We start from the raw sequence: 24,141 nt of genomic DNA on the forward strand, positions 1-24,141 counted from the left end.
ACTCTATCTCCAGCTTCTGCACAGACAAGTCTTTCCCATACAAAAATAACATTTACTCCAGTCTGTGTATCAAATCTGGTCTGTGTGACATGTGTGTGACCTCTGCAATGATGCAAGTGGGAGATTTCAGCAGAAGCCATTCTGATCAAATCATCAGATGACACGAGCAAAAACACACTGAGCAGCTTTACCAAAAAGTGCCAGCAAGGATTGTAGAGCAAAGTGCATGGTCCTCCTGGTAGCTTGTTTCCCAGTTTTCAGAATGACCTCCTCTTGGCCAACTTCACAAAGGTCAAAACCTATAGTGGGACATGGAACAGAAAATTACAGCTCACAGAAAGACCCTCTGTCTCAAATAAGAGTAATGTCATTTGTAACACAGACAGAACAGAGAGGTATGACAGCCTGCAGCACCCTCAGAAGGATGACTTCACCTCTCATGTGCAGTTTGTTGTTTGTTATTTTTTATTGTTTAGCACACCTTCTCCAGGTGTTGGGAGCTTTGTGGTGCTGGACTGGGATCACACACACTCATTAACAAATCACTCCTGTCAACACTTCTGTAGCTGCAAATTACTTGGAGTTGTCAGGAAATTATATACCAAACACATCTCAGGGGACAATGTCCTACATGCCAAACAATTTATTACTGATTTATTATTAATTCCACAGAAATGGAGCTGAAGAGCACAGACCTTGGAATTTGGCAAATGCCAAATGCAGGCTGAGCTGCAGGGGGCAGACAAATGTGAAGCTGTGAGCCTTATCAGTGTTTCAAACCCCCACATGAGACACCTGCAATGGGTTTAGAGAGACAACAGAACAAAGTGTTTTCCTACCTAGAGCTGCCAGAAACTCATGACAGCCAGGCAGCCTCCAGAGCTGGACACTGATGGAGACCTGGATTGGTGCAGAGGGGAAATCTTGCTCCTTTTCTCCTGCTTGAAGTTGAACCAGGACTTGATGCAGCTGAAGACAGCAATACAGACATTAGCCATTCCTGACAAGTCACATCACTGCTTCTCCTACAGCCACTGATAAAGCAATGCCCTCTGCACACCCTTTCCCTGGACACCCAGTTCAGCTCCTGAACAGAGCAGTGAGATGGGAAGGTCTGGGAAGAAGGACAGTTCAGGGACAGCAACATCAGACAGCCTGGAACAGCAGCAAAGGCAGGGACAGACCAGGGGTGAGGGCTGGGGGGTGGCCAGTGGAAACTGAGCAAGAAGGAAGCACAGCAGGAACATCTGTGAAGGGAAAGAAAAGGAAAGAGACACTCTGGGGCTGCTCACAGAAATTTACTAAAGCCCATTCCATGACTGAGCCATACTCCTTATGCAAATCCTAAGAAACTCATTAACTGGGCAGAACAAGTCATATGAAGCCATGGAAGACTTTCCTAACATCTCCATGGCCTCCAGGAAAGAAGTTTCTCAACTGTGCCCAAGGGACAGGAGTAGCAAGCTAGAGAGAAAATGTGTTTATGAAGATCTGACACAAATTAAGATGCCAGGATCCCGTGTAATTCACCAACACAGCCAGGGCAGCAAGGATGGAAAGCCATTAATCAGGGAGCAGCTAACCTCAGGACCACCCATCTCTCAGAACCCACAAAAGCTTACACAGGCCTTTTTCCACAGTAGCTGTGTGGAGCAAATCCCAGGCCTGAGAGTGGGTGCAGACAGGGTGCAGCACAGGGCAGGGTGTGCAGTGACCCCAGCACTGCACCCTGCACCTCAGGGTCCCCCCCTGCACATCATACTCACCATTCCCACCACATTTCTAACAGCCTTCGGGCAGCAGGCAACAAGAAAGGAAAAGAGGAGAAAAGAACATGGGTTACTCTGTGCTACAAAGTGCCTGTGCTGAGGAACCCTGCAGGGACACATCCATGGCCAGGCCAGCACTCTGACTGCAAAATCCTCTGTCCAGAGAAAGAAAGGAGCAATGGGAATGGTCTGAGCCGGGAATCCAACAGCATGGGAACAGGCAGTGGAATCTGGGAGTGCCCAGCTCATGACAGCTCAGACACTCAGCAGGCAGACACTCAGGCCAGCCCACTCTCTGGCAGGAGGCTGAACATAAACCAGCCCTTCTCTTGTTTCCTCTGGGACACAGAACTGGCACTCAGTGCAGGCAGAAATCACTAACTTTTCCTTGCACATGCAGTAATCTGAAGTTCTCTCTTTTGTGGCTCCTGCCTTCTCTTTTGCACTCAAAATAAGCATTTTCTATCCAGTGCAGCTGCTCAGGCTGCTTCACTAATGCCAAAAGCACTCACTCCCCTGTGATGCTGATCACCCACTGAGGAAAACCAACCAGCAGCACCCAGGGACTGACATGTCTGACCTCCTGCTTCTGTCTGGAACAAAGTCTGCTTTCCTCTGGGACTGCAGAGCCTCAGCTGCTCACACCACGAACTGCCAAGACGCAGGAGAGGAAAATAGCAATAACCACAATGGAGGGGAGAGCTGCTGAAAACCAACATGTAACGGGATAGACTGGTGCAAAAGGGAGTTCTCTGCCAGGAGTCTGGGCTATGGAAGAAAACTTGCAATATCCCTGCCAGTATTTACTCTGTGGGGCAGTGAGGAACGGGTGAGTGTGTCTTTTGTTCGGTAATTACCTTGGGTAATTTAATTATCTGAGGCAGGGCAGCAATCATGAAGCCACCTCATTAGCACTCTAAGGCATTTTGTGCCATGGGAATGCTGTCCTGTCCTCTTCACACCCCTTGGACCTGGCCTCCCTTGGGTGGCCATGAGGGAAATAACCCTGAAGTTAACCACACATCTCAGGCACTGAGGAGAGCCAAGGCAAGAGGCAAAACACCACCAAGGACATTGGAAACATCTCAAACTCTGCTGCAGATCCTAACAGGAACCCTTTCCTTGGAGCAGGCTCATCCCAGTGGGCTGCCAGAAGCTACTCAGCAGGTCACAGAGAGGCTGGGGCTCTTCTCTGGCTTTTTTTTTTTTTCCATGTGACCAAAACAAGAACAGCCTGATACCACACAAAACCAATCCCAGCTCCCCACCACAGCATTGCCTGGAATGTTTCTGCATGGGGAAAAGGGAAAGACAGTGAGATTTAGGTCCATTCCCTGTGTGAGTGTGTCCATGTACTACAGCAGGCAAATGATGAAGAGAAACCTCACTAGAGGAGCACTCAGGACAGCAAGAACCATGGAATGGGAAGCAGCCATGGTGGCACAGAGAAAGGTCAGGTCAGGCTAGGCATGCTCCAGAGACAGGAGAGGGGAGAGTGTGAAGGAGGCTGAGGGGAGCAGGGAGAAGTCCCATCACCACAGGTAGCACTGCCCTTCTCCTGAAGACCAGAAATCCCTTCCCTGGAGCTGTGAGCACACACAGGAGCAGCACAGGCTCAGGGAGTTTTCTGACAGACCTTGCATTGTCCACAGTCAACCAAACCTTGGGACTTCAGTAAATTGAGTGGGCAATGGGCAGCTAATGTGGGCCTAGGCAGGATGGCCAAACAGCAGTTAGGGGTGACACTGCTGGAGGGATCATGCCTTCACTTGTCACTGAACAGGGAGTCCCAGGGCCATGCAGCCCTGCAGCCACCTGCAGATTTTCCTTCTGGACACACTTTCATTCACACAAACAGGCAAGTTTAGAATTTCAACCCTCAAGTCTCCTAGCAAGCTCTGGGTTGATACACCAGGGCATCAACCATTCTGCATGTTTCTGAATTTACTGACCTGGGAAGAGCCATTTGGAACCTGGTACTGGAGGAAAACCTCCCAACTCACCCTGTTGATAAGCTGCTCTCCTGTTTCTGAAGCTGTGATAAGTTTACAAAGTGCCTGAAGTGCAGGGTTAGGCAAACCTGAAAAACATCAGCAGAAACATCTGTATCTGTTTGACTGTAAAAAATGCAACAAACCTCAACAGAACACACACTTGGCTAATTGCTAAAACCTCTCCCCCACATCACTGGACAGCTCTGGAAGCAGCAGCAATTTCCAGAAAGCAAAGGGTTTGCATCTGATGACAGATTTCCTGTCTGAGAGCTGAGAGAGAGGAACAGTCACATCACACTTACTCAACCCAGCAGCCAATGATTCTCATCTGTGGCCAAATTTTCAGTTAACATTTACTTTTAAAACTTCTTCCCAGCCCAATACATTGATTTCACTGATGTAAAACATCCCTTTTTCACATGCTGACACCACAGAAAGGTGTGAAAGGCTGATGCCTGCCTGGCCAGGGCCCACAGCTGCTCCTCTCACCTAGCAGGGACTGGATGGTGGTGCTGCACTGCTGCAGCCTGTCCCCAGGGTCTGAGGTTGGGAAGAACACTGCTGCTGGGAGGCCGCTGGCTGGTGGGTCCAGCCGAAATCCCACTGCTGTGAGGAGTGCCTGCCAGCCTGGAATGCCACCAACTTTATTCTCCACACTCTGCTGGGAGGTGTACATGGAGTTGTGCTGCCCGTTCTGGATCCGCTGCAATGATTTCTCCACCTGTGAGGAAATAAAACACCTTATTGTACAGGATGCTGCTACTGACTGCTTCTTTCTATTGCAACAGCAGGCAGGGAGACAGCAAATCCAAGATTGATCCTGGCCTGTCTCACACAAGAGGACATTAGCGCCTTGGAAAGAAAAGCTCCAGGAACTGAGCTTTCACAGCTGCAACATCACAGTGATGAGTGTCAATGTTCTCTGGGATGCTGGGAACAATAATGCCACAAGAAATGAAGTAGCAGTTTGTTTGGGATAGCTTCCTGTAAGCCTGGCAGCTGCATTTCTCCCTAAAGATGATTCACCTTGGGGTTCCAGGCTGCTTATTACCAGACAAAGAGCCTGCAGCCACGCAGCAAACAGGAGAGAGAGATGAGTGTCCACAAACCCCAGCAACTGGGAAGGCCAGCAATATTCACAGGTTTCCATCATTCTGTGGATACTTCACACTCCTGTGAGACCACAGATGATGCATTGGGAAGAAAAGTATTAGAAGTCATGAGTGATCACTGCAGCCACCTGGCAGTTGGCTTCAGTCCCACTGCTCCCCAGGACAGACTGGTGGCACAGATGGGGACAGAAGGGCCTCTTATCTTCCAAACACACTGAGACAGCAGTGACTGTGCTCTGTGTTTCCATGACTGCCATGTTCAGAGCTATTTCCCTGTATAAACAATTAATCCCAATGCTTACCCCTTAAGCAGAAACCCAATTCAACAGCTAATGCAAACCAGATGGGTCTGGGGAGGATTCTGTCGCAATACAATCCAAGATTTTGCTTACTTTGCTTCTTTTTGCACTGAACACTTCCTTAGGTGTCCAAGTCTTTCCACACTGACCCAGAGTTTTGCAAGAGGATACATCATGGCAGGGGAGGGAGGATGAAGGTGTATATATTTTTTTTTCAAGTGGGAGTGGCTGCACATCAGGGAGTGGCTGTTCCACTCATGGTTCCACTCCTGCCCTCAGGTGAGGGTGTCTCAGGACTGAGTGGGCTGTGGTGCCACTCGTGGCTGTGACAGATCTTCCCTTCCCTTACCAGATGAAGGAGCACACGCAGAGCATCCCGGGCCCTGTCAGGGTGCTGCAGGATCTCAGTCAGGGCCTGTCCTACCAGTGAGGAAGGGCTGTTCAGCTTCATATCACTCCCAATAAGCATGAAGCCTGCAGGATTCAGAATGAGAGACAGTCAACCTCCTGTTGTTATGGAAAATGTTCAAACCACACACAGATGTCCTCTGCCCTCAGACCAGTGAATGATGGTTCACTGTACCCTGCACAGGGACATTCTTTTCCCAGAGCTGCTGCCCACTCCCTGCCCAGTCATTCAGACTGAACTTCCAGAAAGTTTCTAGAGTCTTGCTGTCCCCTGCTATTAAATCAATAGTGTCTTCCTGTTCAAGCAAGCAGAAAACCACTGGATTGCAGCTAAACTTGTCCAGGTCTCCTCTGCAGCCACAGAAATCAACACATGCCAACAGTGGCTGTAAAACAGAACTGTGAACATGGAAAGTTTTTGCTGTCCTGGTCAGAAACCTGCCCTGGCTCATGCCCCATTCAATGCCAGACTCCCCAGATGCCAGCACAAGGAGTTCTACATTTCCCTTCTCATTCATGCAGTGAGGATGCAGCTGCTCCTGGCTCTGCTGCTCTGTCCATGGGGATGCAGCTGCTCCTGGCTCTGCTGCTCTGTCCAAGACTCAGTGCCAAGGGTCAGTGGTGGAAGTCAGGGACTGTGTGGGATGAACTTGCACAGTGCCATGGAAGGGGCAGTACTCAGCCTGAGCAGCTGAAAGCCTCTGCTTGCTGGCAATGCCAAGCACTGTGTCCACACTTTCTTTTCTGCCTAGAAAGTGGTCACTTTTGGGGCTTTTTAGTGGTCTTTTCTTTTGAGACAGAAAAGTCTTGGAAGGAAAATAAAATCCCAGCTGAATTGTGGACCGTAACCTGAACTCAGCTCACAGCTGGTACTACCTGAACCACATCCTGATGCTGGACAACATGCCTGAAATCACTGTCAGCCTGACTCATTTTAACAAGTTCCCAGTCCTCCAGCCATATGCAGTTCTCACCAGAGCCATATTCACCACAGTTTCCTGAGCTAACTAACATGCTTCTGCTGCCTGTGCAAAAATCAATTTGGGGAATGCCTGCAGCTTTCAAAAATCAGGCCTTGTGCCAGGAAGAAAAATTAGGTTATCTGCACATATTCCTGTCACAGCACTGCTGAACTCCAAGACTTTGTCATTCCATATCTCAAACTACAGATCTAATTGAGAAGGAGCAAGAACCAGCACTGCACAAGGAGCTGACGCTGCTGAGACATTGCCAATGGAAGCAAGAGAAACCTTTCTCCTAAAATGACCAAAGGAATAAGCCTTGCAAGGTTTATGTCACAAAAATCACAGCCACTTGATTCTCCTGCCTCCTGTGGAAGTGTCACTAAATTTTCCATTAAAAAGTCTGTGTGTGCTCCAGCTGACTCCATCCCACAGACACTGGAAGTGTGAGCCTGGAGATTTCAAAAACAGAGAAGGAGTTGTTGTACTGCACTTTATTTCTTTCCAGTCATGAAACACACTTCACCTCACAACTGCTTCTAATTATACCCAATCCAGACCCACCTACTGTGCCCAGTGAAATGCTGGTGAGTCCTGTGACACTGACATTCAGCCACACTCAGCTGAATCAGAGTCTGAGACACAGGGGCTGAATTCCGGGAAAGCACAAGGCACACACTGCTCCCAATTACCAGCACTGCTCCTTGCTTAGCTCACATAGTTTGGCAGCTCCCTAGTTAGAAACCCATCTGATTTGTCCAGAAGAAGACTTCCTACCTGCCCAGTTGGCTGGGTGGGAGAACTGCTTGCTGCTCTGCACAGTTTTCATTGCTTCTCCCAGGGCTGCGCTGGCTTTCATCCCGTTCAAGAGAGAGGAGTAGAAGGCATGCACAAACATTTTGGAAGCAGCCACAGGAATGGGCCAGAGGGACACAAGGACACACTGAGCCCCAGCAGCCAGGAATGCTCTTGTCAAGCCAATGACTCCATCAGAAGTGACTTTGCTGTTGGACTCTTGGTAAGAGCCAAGAACCACCAGCTTGACAGGAAGACGCAGATCCAGCACGTCAGCCGCTGTAAGCAGGAACTCCTGGAGAGGAGGGCAGTCTGAGATGCTCTCCACATCACTGGCATCATCCTGCATCCTAAGAGACTCTGGGATTGTGTAGGGGTTCCCAAAGGAGCTCTTGCTGCTGGCTGGGTTGCTGTCAGTGTTGGGTGTCAGGACCAAGGCAGCCAGTTTCCAGGAGACGTGGGTTGCAAAATGGACACATTCTGCCTGAGTCAGGGCACTCATGACTCTTTCTTTTGTTGATGAGCTGCCAACTAAGGGCTGGCAGCCAAGTAACTCAGACACCATATAGGCTTCCTCTTCTGCAGAGGGCATAGGTCCCCAGAGCCACCTGTCCATAACTGCTGAAGGGAGCTTGGGATTTCCTATCACAGCTGCCATTGAGGTAGAACTGGAGTAAGCAGGAGTATTCTTCCTCACATGGGACTACAGAGAGAATGAGAAAGAGAAAATGGGGTTCAAAGATCTGGTTTTTGTGTGCTGGAAATAAAATACCCTGTCCCTTTGGCTCTAAACATAAGTCTGGTTGTCATAATTACAGGAAGAGTGCATTTCTTTAGTTTCTTCTGTTCAACAAGGTACACCTCTGTTTGAGTCTGGTCAAGACTTCTATCCCCAGATCACAGATACAGCCCAGGTCCCTTTGAGGGCTGCAGCAGAGCTAAAATCATAAAGAAGATTCCAGGTTCTCACATTACTGGAACAGCACCTGCAATCACTCACTAAGTGTTCCTCATACCTGTATTTCCAAGATCAGTGTCAGCACTGCCAGTAGCAGGTGCTGCTGAATGGAATAGCAGTAATGCTGACAAGATTCAGACCCTTCTGCTGTTCCACTGACTGTGCTTAACCCAGAGCAAACCAAGATGTGCCACAAAACACTGCCCAGCAAAAGCAAATGTGATTTGGTGCATTCTCCCAGAGAGCTGGGCATTAGAAATGCTGCTGCCAAACCTCAGCATGAAGATACTTCTGCAGGATCCACCTGTGGGATTTGCTTTCCCTCATAGCTTTGGTGTCCTGAGACATCAGGATGCATAAATGGAAGTGAACATAGCAGCAATGTGACAGGACAGTCAGCTTGGCAAGGAAGCTCAGCACAGATCTCAGACACCTACATCTCTGTAGCCTGCCATGTAGTTCCACACCCAGCACATGCAATCCTTTAGAGGAGGATCTCCAAATGATCCAATCCCCTTGTCCTTCCTGGCATGCCTGGGGTGATTGAGTGCTACAGGAACTACATCAGGACCTACTTCAGAGCTGTGGTGCTCAGGGTGCTCCTCACACCCAGGGTGGCCTGGCTGTGGTTTCTGTTGCTGTGTCTGGCACAGCAGGACAGAGCTGCTGCATTCTGAGCATGTACCAGGACCTGCACCCCCAGGAGAGGTTTCAAAAGCAGGGCCAGACCTTGGAGCTGGGGTTCAGTGACTGGATGGAGGGCACTGCAATGAGGCTGAAGCGCTCGTAGAGGTACTCGTTGGAGGAGCTGCCCTTCAGCAGAGCAAAGGGAATGAGGTACAGCTCTCCCTCCAGAACCAGGACCAGCTGGCGGTGGCGGCCCACAGGCCCACTGGAATGCATCAAACCCTGAAAAGAAACAGCAGAGAATTAGTTTGGCCCTTTCACTGCACACACATCCCTGGCTGCATTTCCCAAGCACCAGGCTCTGCTCTGATCCTGTGTCAGGTTTGGAAGCACCCACACCAGAACCTGCTCTGTGTGACACATGGGCACGTCCTGTGCAGCTGGGCTATTGCTCACCTGTGCCCAGCCAGCTCCAGGGGGACAAGGGAGCACTGAGGGCACTGACCTGTCTGCTCTGGGTCAGCACCCTGGCCTCAGCCCATGTGGGGCCCAGCCTCGCCCTGCTCCAGCCCGAAATCTTGGCTAACCCCAACCACCCATGCCTTGTCAGTATTGTCATCATCTTTCCTTTGTCAGAGAATATTCTTTCTGATATTGAATTTCAAAAAAGCCATTTCCTCTGAACAGTGAACCATCTACAGACAGATTTGTGGCCTGCACTTCCAGACACTTGAAATCATCATCAACCCAGAGTCACTAAAAGATCTAACCAGGAAGCATCTTATGGATGGAAGTGAAGCAGAGAGAGCAGTCAATAGGGAACATGCAGCTGGGCACAAAATGTGGCAACTGCTCCTGGTCCCATGGAACAGTGGAAATTTATTCCTCTAGTGTATCATAAAAACAATTAGTTTTCACTCCAGGAAAGAGTAACTTCAAAGCACTGCAATTTGCTCCAGCTTAAACACTGGCAGCCCACAAAAATAAAAAAAGTACTCAGGACTAGATCCCTGTCTCTAGGTGGTCACTAAGACCCCTTCCACCCCAGACTGTTCTGTGCAAATATCACACTTCAGAAACCAGCCCCAAGCTGTCTGTTTTTGCTTTCCCACACTGAGAGGGTTTTGGTGTCTGTGCAAAGCCTTACTCCTTCCATGGGTCCTATCAGTAAGTCGTAGAGAGCACGGAGGGGGGGCTTGGTGAAAGAAGTCTGCCTCCTGGGAAGTGATGATGTTCCATCCTTTACAGGAGACATGGTACTGCTGAACAGGCTGGTCATGCTCTGACAGCTCCTGTGGGCAAAAGCCAAGAGAGAGGTTAGCTGCAGGAATCTGAGCTGCCCTGACTTCTGACAGTGACCCTGTCACCCAGGGCACTCTGCTCTCCAAGATGCTTCATGGAGGACTTGAATCTCCCATTCAGCTTCACACCTCAGTGAGCAGTGACACTAATGGCAGGATGAATCAGCTGCAGACAGCACATGACATTGTCTGGAGCTTCTCTCCACGCTCCAGTGCCTCAAGTGCTGCTCCCAGCTGCTCCTGCACACCTATGGGCACAGCTGTGTGCAGGCAGGCATGAGACCCACTGACAACTGACCACAGCCACAGGAGGATCTGCACAAACTGACCTGGTGATGCCAGAGGAAATGTGACAGCAGGCAAACCACGAGACATCAAAATTCTGCACTTCAGGCACCGCTGAGCAACACCTGGTGCCCATTTCTGATAGTCCCACAGAGCCCTGCACGTGATCTCCTGGCATCAGCAGCCACAAATGTCTGCCCTGCTGGAAATTAAGTTGCCCCATTCTGGGCTCACTAGTCCAGCAGCTGTGCTCCCCAGAATTGTTATCCTTGGCTTGGGACCATTTTATGTGAAAAGGGTAACTTTCCAAAAATTTTTAGCAGGTGGACCTCAAAGGAGAGGTAGGGAGGCCTGGGACCTATCCCAGCCATTTCTGATACATACCTACACACAAACTCAGAAATTGCATTTTCCTCTCTCTTTCTCTCCTTAGCTGCTGCTACCAGCCTTCTGACCCAGCTCACATCATGCCTAAAACCTACAGTTCTCTGAAGAGAAAAATGCTCTTACCACCCACAAGGAATTTCCATCTTATGGGCACACAGGAATAACCTCAGAATGCCAACAAAAGCCTGGTGTCCGACTGCCCATGCTCACCAACACAGAGATTCCAGTGACAGTATGAGTATGCTGCTCCTGCTGCTGCTTAGAGCTGCTGGAAACTCATCTGGGGGATTTGTGCAACAGGGGATCAGCACAGGCTTGGTGCTGTTTGCACCCCTCCTACCCATCTGCCCCACTTCACTGCAGCACCTGACTGCAGGGTTCAGCTTTATGAAGCACAGATTTTAACATCAGATCAGGAAAGAAAATCTGTGCAGGGATATCCAGTGGTCTCCAGGACCTTGTGCCCCAATCCTCCCTGAGAGGCTTGTTGCCATCAGGCAGCACTTGCCAGCCCCACAGCCCACATTCAGCCATTGTTACACTCTCATTTACTGCAGGGAATTGGGGCTTCATTGCTCCCATCAGCAAAGCCCTCCTGCATCTTGAGTTTCCCAGCCAAGCAGCTCCAGATTTATTTCTTCACCACTCAGATTGCTTTTTATGAGAACCAATCCAAGGAAGCACCATAAATCTCTCACATCTCCTGCCTCTGTGTGTGTGTGTGTGTGTGTACACAAAGAGTGAGCAAATCCACAGGGGAGGATGGACAGATCTCTTGTGGCAAGTGGAACTGACCAGGAGCCCTGCCCAGCCCATCCTTTCCCCCCAAAGAAGCCAACAAAAGGTGCACTGATGATTTGCACCTTGCTCTTGCAATGCAGAGGATTCCCTGATGTCTGAACAGTGAAATCTCTCATTTGGAAGCCTCTGCTCAGACTCTGCAGTGCTGCTGATTTATAACCCTTTGTACAGGCAGCCCAGCCTGCAGCAAGCAGAGAAACAGCACAAACAGGCAGGGCTGAGCTCTGCTCCCTGCCTTTGTCTTGGGGATGCAGGAACAAAGCAAAGCCTCAGAGAACAGGCTCAGAGTGACCCAGCAGCCTCACAGGTGCTGGCTCTGCCTGCTGAGGATGAGTGGCTGGGCCCAGGCAGAAGGAGGGTTCATCCCAGAATCAGCACAGAGCTGCTCCTGCCTTAGCACTAATTAGGATTTTAGACAAGTTAATACTCCCCATGGCCATTGAGAGGGCTGGAAGTCAGGCTGGTGCTGAGGGGTCTGACAGCCTCAGGAAGCTGGATACCCATCAATCCTTCCTCAAAGAGACTCTTCCTAAAGATGCAGCCCTAAATCCACATTCAGGGCCTTGACACACACACTGTACAAAGCTGCAGTAAGCTCCAGAAAACAGCCAGATCTGAGCTCCCTGTAGATCCTTTCAAGGATCCACAAGTATCACCTACTGTTCTCTGCATAAAAGCACCTACCCTGAATTCAGAGCTCAGCAAGCCAGCTGCAAACAGATGTGGCAGTGTTAGCTCCATCCCCAGGTCCCCCTGCACAGGCAGGAGAGGGGCAGGCAGGGAGGCCATCCAGCAATGTCTCCTTATTTTTTCACCTCAGTGCTCATTGCAAGAACATCACAGACACGGCTGCTTCTAATGCTTCCCCTGCTTCTCTTCTGAGGGTGCTTTTAGTTAAATACCCAAGATGCCCCATCCCTGGGCTGCTCCTAAGAGCTGCAAACTACTGACTTGACAAGACACCTGAGCTAAGCTCTTAGGTCTGGATTCCAAGTAAAGTATGTGGCTCCTGTGAAGCAGAAAGACAGATGTGGCATGGTTGGCCACTGCAGTGTTCCTGAAGATTAGCATTCCCTGGAACAGAACCACATCTTACTTTCCCCTGTAATCAGGACAATCTCCTCTCTTTCTAAGGCTGATAAAATAGCAAAACACCTCAGCAATTCTGGGGATCTGCCTGTGTGATCCAAAACTAGCAAGTACTCGCAGTCCTTCATCAGTGCAGCAGCTTGAACAGATATGCTTCTGCATTCTGAAAAGAAAACCAGGCCAGTTGCTGGTGCCAGCAGGCAGCTCCCAGTTCTGTGGGGATGCTGTAACAGTTCACAAGCTCCAGTGGTGGCTCACAACACTCCAGGCTGATCACATTTTCTTTTCCAGCTGAGAAAGGCCTAGGGTGTCCTGTGCTCATAAACCACAATCGAGCACAGATCCAGTCAGAAACCGTGGGTTGCATCACGCAGCCACACTGGAAAAATTCTGTCCTCAATTTTCTTTCCAAATGGTTGCCTTAAGCCCTAATCAGCACAGTCATGTGAAAGGCTGAGAACAAGGTTTAAGAGGCAGAAAATGAGTGGAGATTTGCAGCTAGTACAATCCTGTAACTCTGGAAATGCAGCATATTCCCACCTAATTGGTACAACACTTGAGAACAACAGAAACATGTATTTCTGTAACAAATGTGCAGGAGAGAGCTCCAGGCTCTGCATCTCACACATAGCAGGGACAAAACAATTGCTTGGAGTCTCAAAATCAGCCCTTGGCCAGGAGAAGAGCAAGTTCAGAACAGCTTTTCCTCTGGACAGTCATCAGTTACAATGGGGACCAGTCCTTGCTGGCTCTGACCTCAAGCACTGGCTGCACCTAAACTTGCAGTTTGGAGAGAAGCCCATCACCCAGACATCTCCTGCTTGCTGATCCCCACAGCAGTGCTGCATTCTCACCTGTTCAATAGGTTGTTCCTGCTGACCATCCTCAGGAAGCCAGTTGGATCAGTCATTGAGTTCAGCTTGTTATTCATCTCCTCAAACTGCTGGTCCATGATATCCCCAGCTTCACTCTCTGTCTCGCTGCTAGCACAGGCTCTGGGGGGAATCAGTGAGATGAAGGGTCACTGATGCAAGAAAGAGCAACAGCTTGATGACAAATGTTTGGCCAGTCTGAGCAAAAATATTTTTCAAACAGAAGCTCAACCAAACACTGATGCCAAATCTTCCCTGGCTTGCCTTTTGTCAGGCATATAAGACAATACCAGCCTCATTTCCTCCTCTTCTAGGATTCCAATGTTTACTGAGTGGCACACACAGGTGGGAGTCCAGGACCCTTTTGTGCACTGCAGGCAGGGATTTCTAAAGCTGCAGCACAACACTGAAAAGCTGAGTCTGCAGGAAACACCAGCTCAACCCTTATCTGCCTAAGAACACGTGTGAGCACATCCTTTCCAAATCTCCACAGCTCCACATACTTCCTTCACATAGCAGAGGGAGCTGTGCTGCCACTCCTGTTACACAAAGAGGGAAAGCACACAAAGATTTGCTCTATCAATGCCCCAAGTGCAGCAGCAATACAGAGAAACAGCCCAACAATTCTGAATTCCCAGTCTCCTGACATTAATATCTAAATTTTCTCAGTGCAGTTGGGGTGTTCATGGTGGGCTGGGTTGGGCTCAGTGAGAATTTTGCACGTGAATCATTCTCTCTATTTTGTACACGTTCGTTGTTAATGTTGCTGCTGTTACTGCTTGTTTCCTTGTCTCATTCCTGTTTCCAGTAAATTGTTCTTATCTCAACCCACGATCTTCACCTTTTGTGCCTCCAATTCTCTTCTCCAGCCACCAGGAGGGAGAGAGGGGAAGGAAGGAAGCAAGCAGTATTGGGGTTTGGAGAGTCTCAGTGGGAGAACCAAACTGGGGAGTACCATTCCTAAACCACAACAATGGCACATCACAAACCTTGGAATTTGTACATTTAGGATAAACCTAGGATGCTACTGATGAAGCCTCCTTGCATCCCATTTCTGCTTCTTTTTTGGGTTCCTGACAGCTTGAAGCCTCTTCTCAAGGGCATGTTTCCCAATAAAGAGCACAGGAATTAAATGAACACAAAACCTGCATTTGTGCAGGCAACCAGAGCTGTATCTCTGCTGCTGTATGGATCATGGATCTCTTGTGAGTGAATTTCCTGATCAATATGATTTATAACCTGGTAAGTCCTGACAAAAGCCAATCACTTCATGAACACTGAAATGGGGACAGCTGAACCACAGACGGGGATTAAAAAAAATCCAACAGAAGGGGGAAAAAGGAAGAAGAAAATGTTGTCAACAGCTTCACCCTGCACATTTTTCCTCCAGTTGAGGCATGCTCAGCTCTGAGTCCTGGCACAGTTTGGAGTAACACTCACAGCTCCTTAAAGAGGCAAAAATCTTGAGTTCATGAACCCAAGAGAGCAGGTCACATGCTCTCCCTAAAGAGAGTAGAGTCTGTTCTGACACAAGTTCAAGCAGATTTTAAAATCCCTTACACTTCTTTTTTTTTGCAAGAATGCATAACTTTGAGGATTAATTAGACCAGCTGAAAAGAAGCCTTTCTAGCAGAACCTGAAGGCTGCAGTGTGGAACTGAACATCCTGTGCATCCCTTCCCCTCCAGAAAGTGTGAAGCCATGCTCTGGAGACTCAGCACTACCTCTGACCCTGCTCACAGCAGCGTGGACACAAAAACTCTTCAACCTGAACCCCAGAGCCCTCCAGCAAGCCAGGACTGAGTAGTCAAGCTCCTTCACATGTGCTGTGCAGATTCACACCCTGCTGGGCAGAGCCTGGGGCTGGGACTGAGCCTGGCAGCTTCTGCTGGGGGGCTGTGGAATCAGCAGGGCTGAGGGAAAGGGGTTTCAAAGTAGAAAGTGATGCTCACCAACGTGGAACAGCCAAGATTTGTTTGCTTGATCCCCTGCATGTGATTTTGACATGGGGAAAGAACGTCTGTATATGATTGTACCACACTGGTCCAAGGATCTTGGAGACAAGCATTAAACCCAGAATCCTAAACCAAAGAACACACCCCTACCACTACCACAAGGTGAGGAAGAAGCTGACATCCCAGCAAATTAAAAACTCATCCCAGAACCTGAAGACTGAAGGACTGCCTTTGCCAGGAGGAGAATCTGTGGTGACAAACAGTTAAGGAAACTAAAAAACTGTATGTGCAAAACTGCCGCATGAGGCCCAACTGCAGATTTCAGTTATGGATCTTGTGTGCATGTCTGCAGGGTAAGACTCAACAATCAACATGTGGGTTCTAAATTATTCACTCAGCTATAGCCACAAGTCACATTGGGGGTGGCTAGAATTTCTATGGTATTTGCAGTTTTTCAAAGCAAATCGTTGAAAGAGAATTAATTACACTGGAAACTAAGCAGGATGAAATCTGCCCATATGCAGTCAGACATGGCACCTGCCTCCTCATCCAATCTACAGATTCACCACACAGCCTGTGGGTTTGGATCTTATTTGCATGTGCATGGAGTTGTTTGGCAGGAAAATAATAATGGTTACAAAAACAAAGCCTTTTTTTTTTGTTGCTGCACTGAATATTGGCCCCTTCTCTGACTCTCAGTTCTCAGACTTCTCAGTCAATTAGTTCATCCCAAAATGTTATAAATTCAGAACCCCTGATGCCAACTCACCTGGTATAATAGGAATCCACCCCCAGAGCCTCCCTCACGCTGGAGATGTGCTGCTCCAGTGCTGAGTTTGTCAGTGTCTGCAGGGCCACGCCGTTGGCTTCATGGAAGTCCCCAGCATTTTCTGTCAGGCTGTCACCCAGATAATACTCATGGAATTTCAGAATTCCTGCAAGGCACCAGAACCAGGAGTTATTTCTGCAGGGCTACAACAGTGCTGCCAGCAGCTGTCTAAGAAGATGGCACAGCCCCAAGCATGTAGCATTTCACAGCAAAACTGGGGCAAAGTGTTCTATGCCAGGTCTCCACTGAACTTCTCCAGTATTTCCAGCCTTGTTTTTAAAATCTGGGTTTGTACTTTGCAGATAATGGCTCAAAGGCACAAAGGCAGAGGAGAGCTTTTACGAGATGCTCAGAATGCCTTTGCTATTGCAGCACTCATATAAATTATAAACCAGATCTTCCATACAAGCCCCTACTAGAGTAATTCACATTTCAATTGATGCACATGAAAAATACCTATTAATAGCCTCTGAGAAAATTAACTGAACACACAAGGCTGAACAAGAGTGTTGTTACTACAGCAGAATCTCCTCACATCACACACAGTGATTTCACTCTATAAAAGGAAAGAAGATGGATTAAAGCACAGTGAATTATTAAAAGATAGCATTTCACAATGGGTAAACCAGATAAAGGCCACTTCCTGTTTTGCTGAGAATTCCACTGCAACTGCAGATAAAACCTTCCTGCTTTCAGACTGATCTATTCTTCCTGAGATAATTAATTCTGCAGCCTGTGATCAACAGTAAAAAGCTGCTCTGGATGCCTTAGCAGCATCAATTATTACACACAGTCAGAGAAGAGCAGAGGAACAAAGAATAAAGCAACTCCTCCTGCAGCCACAGCAGCAAACACAGCAACAGCCAAGGGGTTCTGAGGGTCCCACATCAGTGGGACAATGAGGACCCTGGGCTGCCACTGCAGCTGCTCCCTCTGTCAGTGAACAAGAACAGGTCACCATGGCTGGACCAGAGTCACTACTGAAGGGCTCCCAGCAAAGTTTCCTGAACAAAACACACAGCCTGTACCCTTCCCATCACCTGACAGAACCTTCAAAGAGGCAGTCACAAACCATGGACTCAAACACTGCTTTTCTCCAAGACTCCCTCTGGGCAAGGAGGAGATTGATCATGATGCCCAGTGGCAAATCCTACACTTTATCCATATAATTTTAATAAGCTTAGCCTGATAGTGATACTATAGAATTATTGGCATTTTATTGTGCAAACGACAGCCCTGAAGAGCCAGTTAGTGACTGGAAGCAGAGCAGGACAATCCCATCTTCACTCAGACATTGCAAAACACTCCCAAAAAGAGTTTCTTCCAACCACTGTCATCCCATCTAAATCAGGCATGTGTTAGTGCTTCCTTCCCTTTCTGAAGCATTTTTCATGCAGTCTAAATAGTGCTTTTTATCTCCCTAGCTTTGTCATGATGAAGGACTGCAATTATTAAATTATATCCAGAAAGAACTTGTTAAAATTTACAGTCATCACTTTATTAGATAATGAATAACAGCTGTCTGCAAAAAGCAATCCTCTTCAAATTAATCCTCCTTGCTCCTCTGTGATAAGTGTTTCCACATTCATGTGAGGATCAGGCAGCTCAATGGCATATCAGGAAGTGGGGATGCCCTTCTGTTTTCTGCAATCCACTTCAGTGAATAAACCTCAAAAGCTTTTGGAAGAATAAAGCACAGAACTATAATTAAAGTAGGGATTCTTAAGCAGAGAAGATTCTCATTGAGCCAACACACTTGGAATTTCATTACTCTTCTGTTCTGCCCTGTGGGAAATATAGACAGATTGGAGGTTTGAAAAATGAAAATATTAAATATTTCCATCTCCAGGTGAACATCAAAGTCCTGAATAAGCACTTCTGAGTCATTACTGCTGTGGCTATGCCGTAGCTTTTAGTCTATTCAGCTTTAAGGTACTAGATGGAAATGATTCCCTCCTACATTCACTCTAGTCCCAAATTCATTCCTATTCTCCCTGTTCCCAGGCTCTTGTGTCCAAAAAGGAGCTCACCTGCCCCAGGAGCCAGCAGCCAGCTGTACAGATAACCTGCAGCCAGTGAGTAGTAGAGAACAAGTCCCCTCTGGCCATTCACAGTCTCCAGGACCTGGTCAAGGGTCACAGGAGAGTAGGGATCTGAGTCCTGCTGCCCAGTCTGACGTTCCACGAGCAGGTCAGCAAAAGCCCTCGTTCGTCCTCTCTCTGCTACTGCCAATGCCTCGTCATGGTGACCTGAAAAGACAAAGCCATTTCTCACACCTGACACAAGTGTGCTCTGAAGTGCCACATCCATGGAACAGGGACAGCTGCTATCCCAATCCCAACCTGGGCAAGCAGTGCCACTTATTTCCCAAAAGAGCAGTCTCTGCACTGGAGCACAGTCTCACAGAATATATTTGCTGCAGGCAATAACACAATGAACCACAGAAAGGCAAATCAATGGGGGAAGCAAAGAAAAGGAACCAAAGGTGCCCAAACCCAAAGAGAGAAACCCATATTGCTGTCCTGAACAGAAATGCTGTGCTGTTGGAAAGCTGTGGAGCAAAGGACACATCAGGAACTGCCACCCCACAAATTCAGCCTCAGCATCTGAAGGCATCTCTTACCCAGGCTGACAAGAACTCGCTGCAGGGCCTGATAGGAGGATGTCTGCAGGTCGAAGAGGGACAGCTTGTAGTCAGTGCTCAGCTGCACCTCGTGGCGGATGGTCTCAAACAGCGCGGAGGCACGGTACAGCTGGGAGGGAAAACAGCCACAGTCACCTCCTCATGGACCTACACAGCCCTGCCAGGCCACACCATCCTCAGAACCACAGTCACCTCCTCATGGACCTACACAGCCCTGCCAGCCAGCAGCCACCCCTCAGGAACAGCCACAGTCCCTCTTCATGGACTACACAGCTGCCGGCCAGCAGCACCCTCAGATGGAGCTCAGCTCACACCCTCCCTGGGACACACCAGACATTTCCTTCCCAGAGAACAGGAAGCACACGGGGCAGACCATGGCGTACCTGATGCTGGGACTCCTCCAGGTTCCCGCTCGCCCACAGGGAGAGGCCGAGGCCGTGACGGATTTTGGCTTCATCTTCTCTGCGACCCAGCTGCTCTGCCAGCCTCAGTCCTGGAAAGAAATCAGAGTGAGAAAGTGCCAGAGGGGAGAAGGGGCTGTGGTCTCAGTCCCAGGGGATTTCTGTGCAGGTAGAGACAGCTGTGCAGCTGCCAGCACCGAGACCAAAAGCAGGGCAGCACCAGTGGTGGGGTGGTGAGCAGGGCAGGGACAGCACCAGGGTGACCAGTGGGGCAGTACCAGTGCTGGGCAGCTGCTGCCAGCCCTCACATCAGCACCAGCATGAGAGATGACAGACAATTCCATGGGTTGAGCCCTCCATAAGTGAGGTTAAGGCACCAGCCCCTGAGACACACTCAGTAAGCCCCTATCAGAAAGTTCAACTTTTAAACCCTAAAAGCCATACAGAGAAACAAAATCACACTGAGCTGTCAAACACTGCCAGAAAAGACACCTCTTGCCACATTCCTGGCTTGCTTCCCATCAGCTCTCCCCAGCCCTCTGGCAGGCTCTGCATGGTTTATGTGCTGAGCACAGGGCAGGGGCTGGCCTGAACGACCTGGAGCTCACTTCACTTCCAGCAGCACTTTCTGTGCTGTCCCTGCTTCCACACACTCCAAACCTCCGCCTTGGTGGCCCCTGCTGACAACAGGGACACCTCCTCTGAGGCACCTCGGGTTTCCCCCAGCCTGGTGAGCAGGGCCCTGGCTGTCACCACGCAGCTCAGCAGCAGCTAGCCTTCCCAGGCTATGCAGGAATTCTGCAGCACACCAGGAGAAGGAGCTGTGTTTCATTTCTCCCCTTCCAACAGCATACTGGAATCCTGCCAAGGTCAGTTTCAAGAAAACCAAACTAACTGATGTAATACATCCTTCGGCCTCCAGCTTCATACACTCCAGCTACATTGCTCATCTGCTGCATCAGAGCCCACAGTGTGATCAGCTGCTGCCTGCATGCTGCACCCCCTTGCAGCAGCACAGCTCCCAGGCCAGCACTGACCCAGCACTCAGCAGTGGCAGACAGCTCCTGGACACCTCAGGCTGAATTTCTCTCACCTTTCTATCAACAGCACTTGTTTTCATTCAGACTTTAGGAGAACTCACCCACTTTGTCTCAATCCTAGGTGAACATGTAAGAAGAGCAAGGCATAAATCTCTCCTAACAGACCTTTCAGGATCAGAGAGATTAATCATAATCCTCTGTGATTTTCCCAGACCCAAATCCTGGTATGCAATGCCATTTATAGAGAAGGTTTACACCTTCAGGCACAAATGAGCTCTACAAAGCGACTCTGCTAGGTGCAGTCCAGATTCATGCTCTGAGGCACCTAAGATGCCCTGAGGAAGGCATAGATCATGCTTTGTCCAGAGGACACCAAGAAGGCTCCAACTGAGATGGCAGGATGGCTGTAACAGCTCCACAGACAGCTATTCACAGATGCTCAGCAGTAGCTGTGGATGTCTGCAAGAGCTTCTGCATTTCTGTGTATTTCAGGAAGTGATCAAAGGCCACTGTCAAACACATCTTTTTTGAGCCATGTTTACAGTACCTCACTTCTCCCCGTCTTCAGATCTCCCACCCTTCTGACACTACATTCTCTATTGCGCAACTCATCCTCTCACCTTCCTGCAGGTACATCACAGCCTGCGAGTAGTTCTGTAAAGCATGATGAGTCCTCCCCAGGCTGCTGTAGGACACGGTTTTGGCCACGAGGTCGTTCATCTGCGCCGCGATGCTGAGGTGCTGCTCCTGATACACCACAGCCCTCTCGTAGGTGCCCAGGGACTCGTAGGTGAGGCCCAGGTTGCCGTAGGCGCGGCCCTGCCCCGCGGGGTTCTTGGTCTCCTCGGCGATCTGCAGGTCCAGCTGGTGGTACTGCAGGGCTGTCTCGTACTCGCCCATCTGCTGGTAGACCCCGCCCAGGCCACAGGCGGCGTCGCTCTCCAGGGCTCGGTCCTTCATCTCCCGGGCGATGTTCAGCTGCCTCTCCAGGCAAGAGATGGCTTGCTCGTAGTTGCCCAGCTGGCTGTGCAGGCTCCCCAGCTCCCCGTAAGCCTGGGCTTTGTTAAATGCCTCCCCCAGCTCGTGTGCCACTACGAGCCTCTTCTCAAAGCACACCAGAGCCTGCTGTAAACTTCCCATGGCCCTACAAGGGAAGAAAACAGCAGTGTTTATTTTGTCGGTATTTCCTTGAAAGAAGGTGTTTTGCCATTTCCCCTGGAGGCCAGGGGCTTTCCCCCAGTAGACATCCCCAGCACTTTTGAATCAACCTCCTCCTCTCTGGATACTTCACAATTTGAGCTGTCAGCAGAGTCCTCAGCATCCACAGGATTCTAACTCCTGTGTCACATCACTTTGTGTGTGTGTGAGGCCCTCAGACGCCCCATCAGCACCACACTGCATTGATTGCACTTGTACTTCACTGACACCACAACACACGTGCAGCTCCTTACCTGTGCCCACTGCCCAAGCCTCGGTAGGCCTTTGCCTGATCTTGCATACGGTTCAAGCTTTGAGCCACAGACAGGTACTGTTCATAATACTTTATAGCTTCCTCAAAATCTCCCAGAGCCTCATAACAATCTCCCAGGTTCCCATAGGCTCGGCCCCGATCCAGTACGGATTCATTCCCGCTGAGCTGCTGCAGCATGGCCAGCTGCTGCTCAAAGTAGCCAATGGCTTCCTCCATGACATTCATGTTCATCTTGGTAATGCCCATGTTACCGTAGACCTGGGCTTCAATGCTGGGGTCCTTCAACTTCTGCCCCAGCTCCAGCTGCTCTTCGTAGCACTTGAAGGCCATGGTGTACTTCCCAAGTGACATGTACACTGCAGCAAGGTGACCATGTGCTCTGCATTCACCCGACATATCCCCCAGCTCTTGGTACACCTCCAGCTCCTGCGTGTGGTAACCCAAAGCCTTGTCACACTTCTGCACCATCCTGTATGCAGAGCCCAGGGCTGCATAGGCATTGGCTTCCAGCCTCCTGTCTTTAACGTGATGGGCTAAGCTCAACTGCTGCTCATAAAATTTTATTGCACCATGTACATCTTTTTTACAGACAAAAATATCCCCCAAGTTCCCCAGAGCTCGGAATTTGGCCTGGGAATTGTTCAGAGACTGTGCCAGGGACAGCAGGTACTTTTGACACTCCTCTGCTTTGTTGAAGTCCATCAAGGCTTTGAAGGCCAAGCCGAGGTTGCAATAGGCTTTGGCTTGGCTCAGCTTGTCATGAAGATCCTTTGCTAGGGCAAGATCCTGCTCGTAGTACTTAACAGCTTCCTCATAGTTCCCGAGGCAATAATGGGCATAGCCAAGGTTGTGGCAAACCTTCCCCTCTCCCTCCATGTCCTGCAGCTCTGGGGACAGGCGCAGGTACTGCTCATAGTACGGAGCCGCCTGCACGAACTCTCCCCGTGTGCAGTGGAAGTTGCCCAAATTGCTGAGGGCTCGTGCCTCGCTCTGGATGTCCCGCAGCTCCCGGGCGATGTTGAGATGATTCTGGTAGTGCTGCAGAGCGCGGTCGTGGGCCCCCAGAGCCTGATAAGCCACAGCCAGGTTGCCGTGTGTGGATGCCTGAGAAGCTCGGTCGTTGACTTCCATGGAGATCTGCAGCTCCTGCCGGTGGTACTTGACGGCCTGGTCGTACATGCCCAGGGCGTTGTAGGCGTTGCCCATGTTGCCGTAGGCCCGGCCCTGGGCCGCGTAATCGCTCAGCTCCTGCGCTATGGACAGGTGTGTCTTGTGCAGCCGCAGCGCCGTGTCATAGTCACCCTTCATCTGGTGAATGATTCCTGGAAAACAGCAGAAACCAGCTCAACAAACACAGGGCTCTGTACGAAACCTCTGCAGCATCCTGCACGCCAGGGCTGCCTGCAGCCCAGCCCCTTCCCTGCTGTTTGTTCAGCCCTTCTGCCTCCTTGCTTCTGACAGGGAAAGCACAGGGAAGGTTTAGGTTTCATGTTATACAAAAGCACCCATTCACCACAACAACCAGACACAGTCTGGCCCTATAAAATCACTGTTTATTTCCAGAAGTGATACCTGGTAGCTCCAGAGCTCAGACTCAACACATTCAGTGAGACAGCACTTGCAGATGCTTTTCAATTTCAGTCGAATCATCTTGCATTTGTTATGAGACATGGGAACGGGAGCTCTGGTTCTGCTGATGATACCACCTACACTTCAATTAAATCCTGTGCTAATAATGCCTGTGGCTACTTTGCAAACACCTGGGAACAAGCCTGGAGGTTTGGGAGCCACTGAAGGAGGCCCTGCAAATGTTTTTTGACATTAATTGCAAAAGCTTAAAGAGAAAATATCTGCCATTTTTGGACAACATGATAAGCACATGAGAAGAAGTACAGAAAAGAAGTACAGAAGTTCTCTTGGAGCTGGAAAGAGGCAGCACCAAGAGACTTTAAATTGTGTTCTATTAATAATGTGAACTGTCTTCTCTTCATCATAGTGAGAACCATTAAAACTGCAGAGGCTGGAAAGCCTGGTCTCCACATGGAGCCTGAGTGTTTGGAAATACCAGATGCTTTGCAAAGGTTAAGAACCTGAAACTTCTGGTTAAACTCCACATCTTGTGAAAGGCTGATAGCTTGTGCTT

General features: G+C 49.5%; 1 protein-coding gene across 4 annotated transcripts in view; it reads right to left on the reverse strand.

Annotated features, from left to right (window-relative positions):
• Positions 1-24,141, reverse strand: part of TTC28 (tetratricopeptide repeat domain 28) — a 108,117-nt gene that overhangs the window by 5,743 nt on the left and 78,233 nt on the right. For 3 of the 4 annotated variants that reach the window (XM_064727355.1, XM_064727359.1, XM_064727358.1), the window contains 16 exons: positions 21,979-23,320; positions 21,148-21,671; positions 19,470-19,579; positions 19,066-19,195; positions 18,473-18,691; positions 16,383-16,548; positions 13,642-13,782; positions 10,072-10,216; positions 9,027-9,206; positions 7,322-8,042; positions 5,524-5,648; positions 4,253-4,484; positions 3,773-3,849; positions 1,767-1,790; positions 840-969; positions 192-299 (listed from right to left, as the gene is read on the reverse strand). In XM_064727355.1, coding sequence (XP_064583425.1) covers positions 192-299; positions 840-969; positions 1,767-1,790; positions 3,773-3,849; positions 4,253-4,484; positions 5,524-5,648; positions 7,322-8,042; positions 9,027-9,206; positions 10,072-10,216; positions 13,642-13,782; positions 16,383-16,548; positions 18,473-18,691; positions 19,066-19,195; positions 19,470-19,579; positions 21,148-21,671; positions 21,979-23,320 — 4,374 coding nt within the window. The remainder of the gene's footprint in view (positions 1-191; positions 300-839; positions 970-1,766; positions 1,791-3,772; positions 3,850-4,252; positions 4,485-5,523; positions 5,649-7,321; positions 8,043-9,026; positions 9,207-10,071; positions 10,217-13,641; positions 13,783-16,382; positions 16,549-18,472; positions 18,692-19,065; positions 19,196-19,469; positions 19,580-21,147; positions 21,672-21,978; positions 23,321-24,141) is intronic. The other variant, XM_064727357.1, reaches the window with a different exon arrangement.

This window comes from Zonotrichia leucophrys, chromosome 15, assembly GCF_028769735.1.
Source record: "Zonotrichia leucophrys gambelii isolate GWCS_2022_RI chromosome 15, RI_Zleu_2.0, whole genome shotgun sequence".
In the NCBI taxonomy this organism is placed as follows: domain Eukaryota; kingdom Metazoa; phylum Chordata; class Aves; order Passeriformes; family Passerellidae; genus Zonotrichia; species Zonotrichia leucophrys.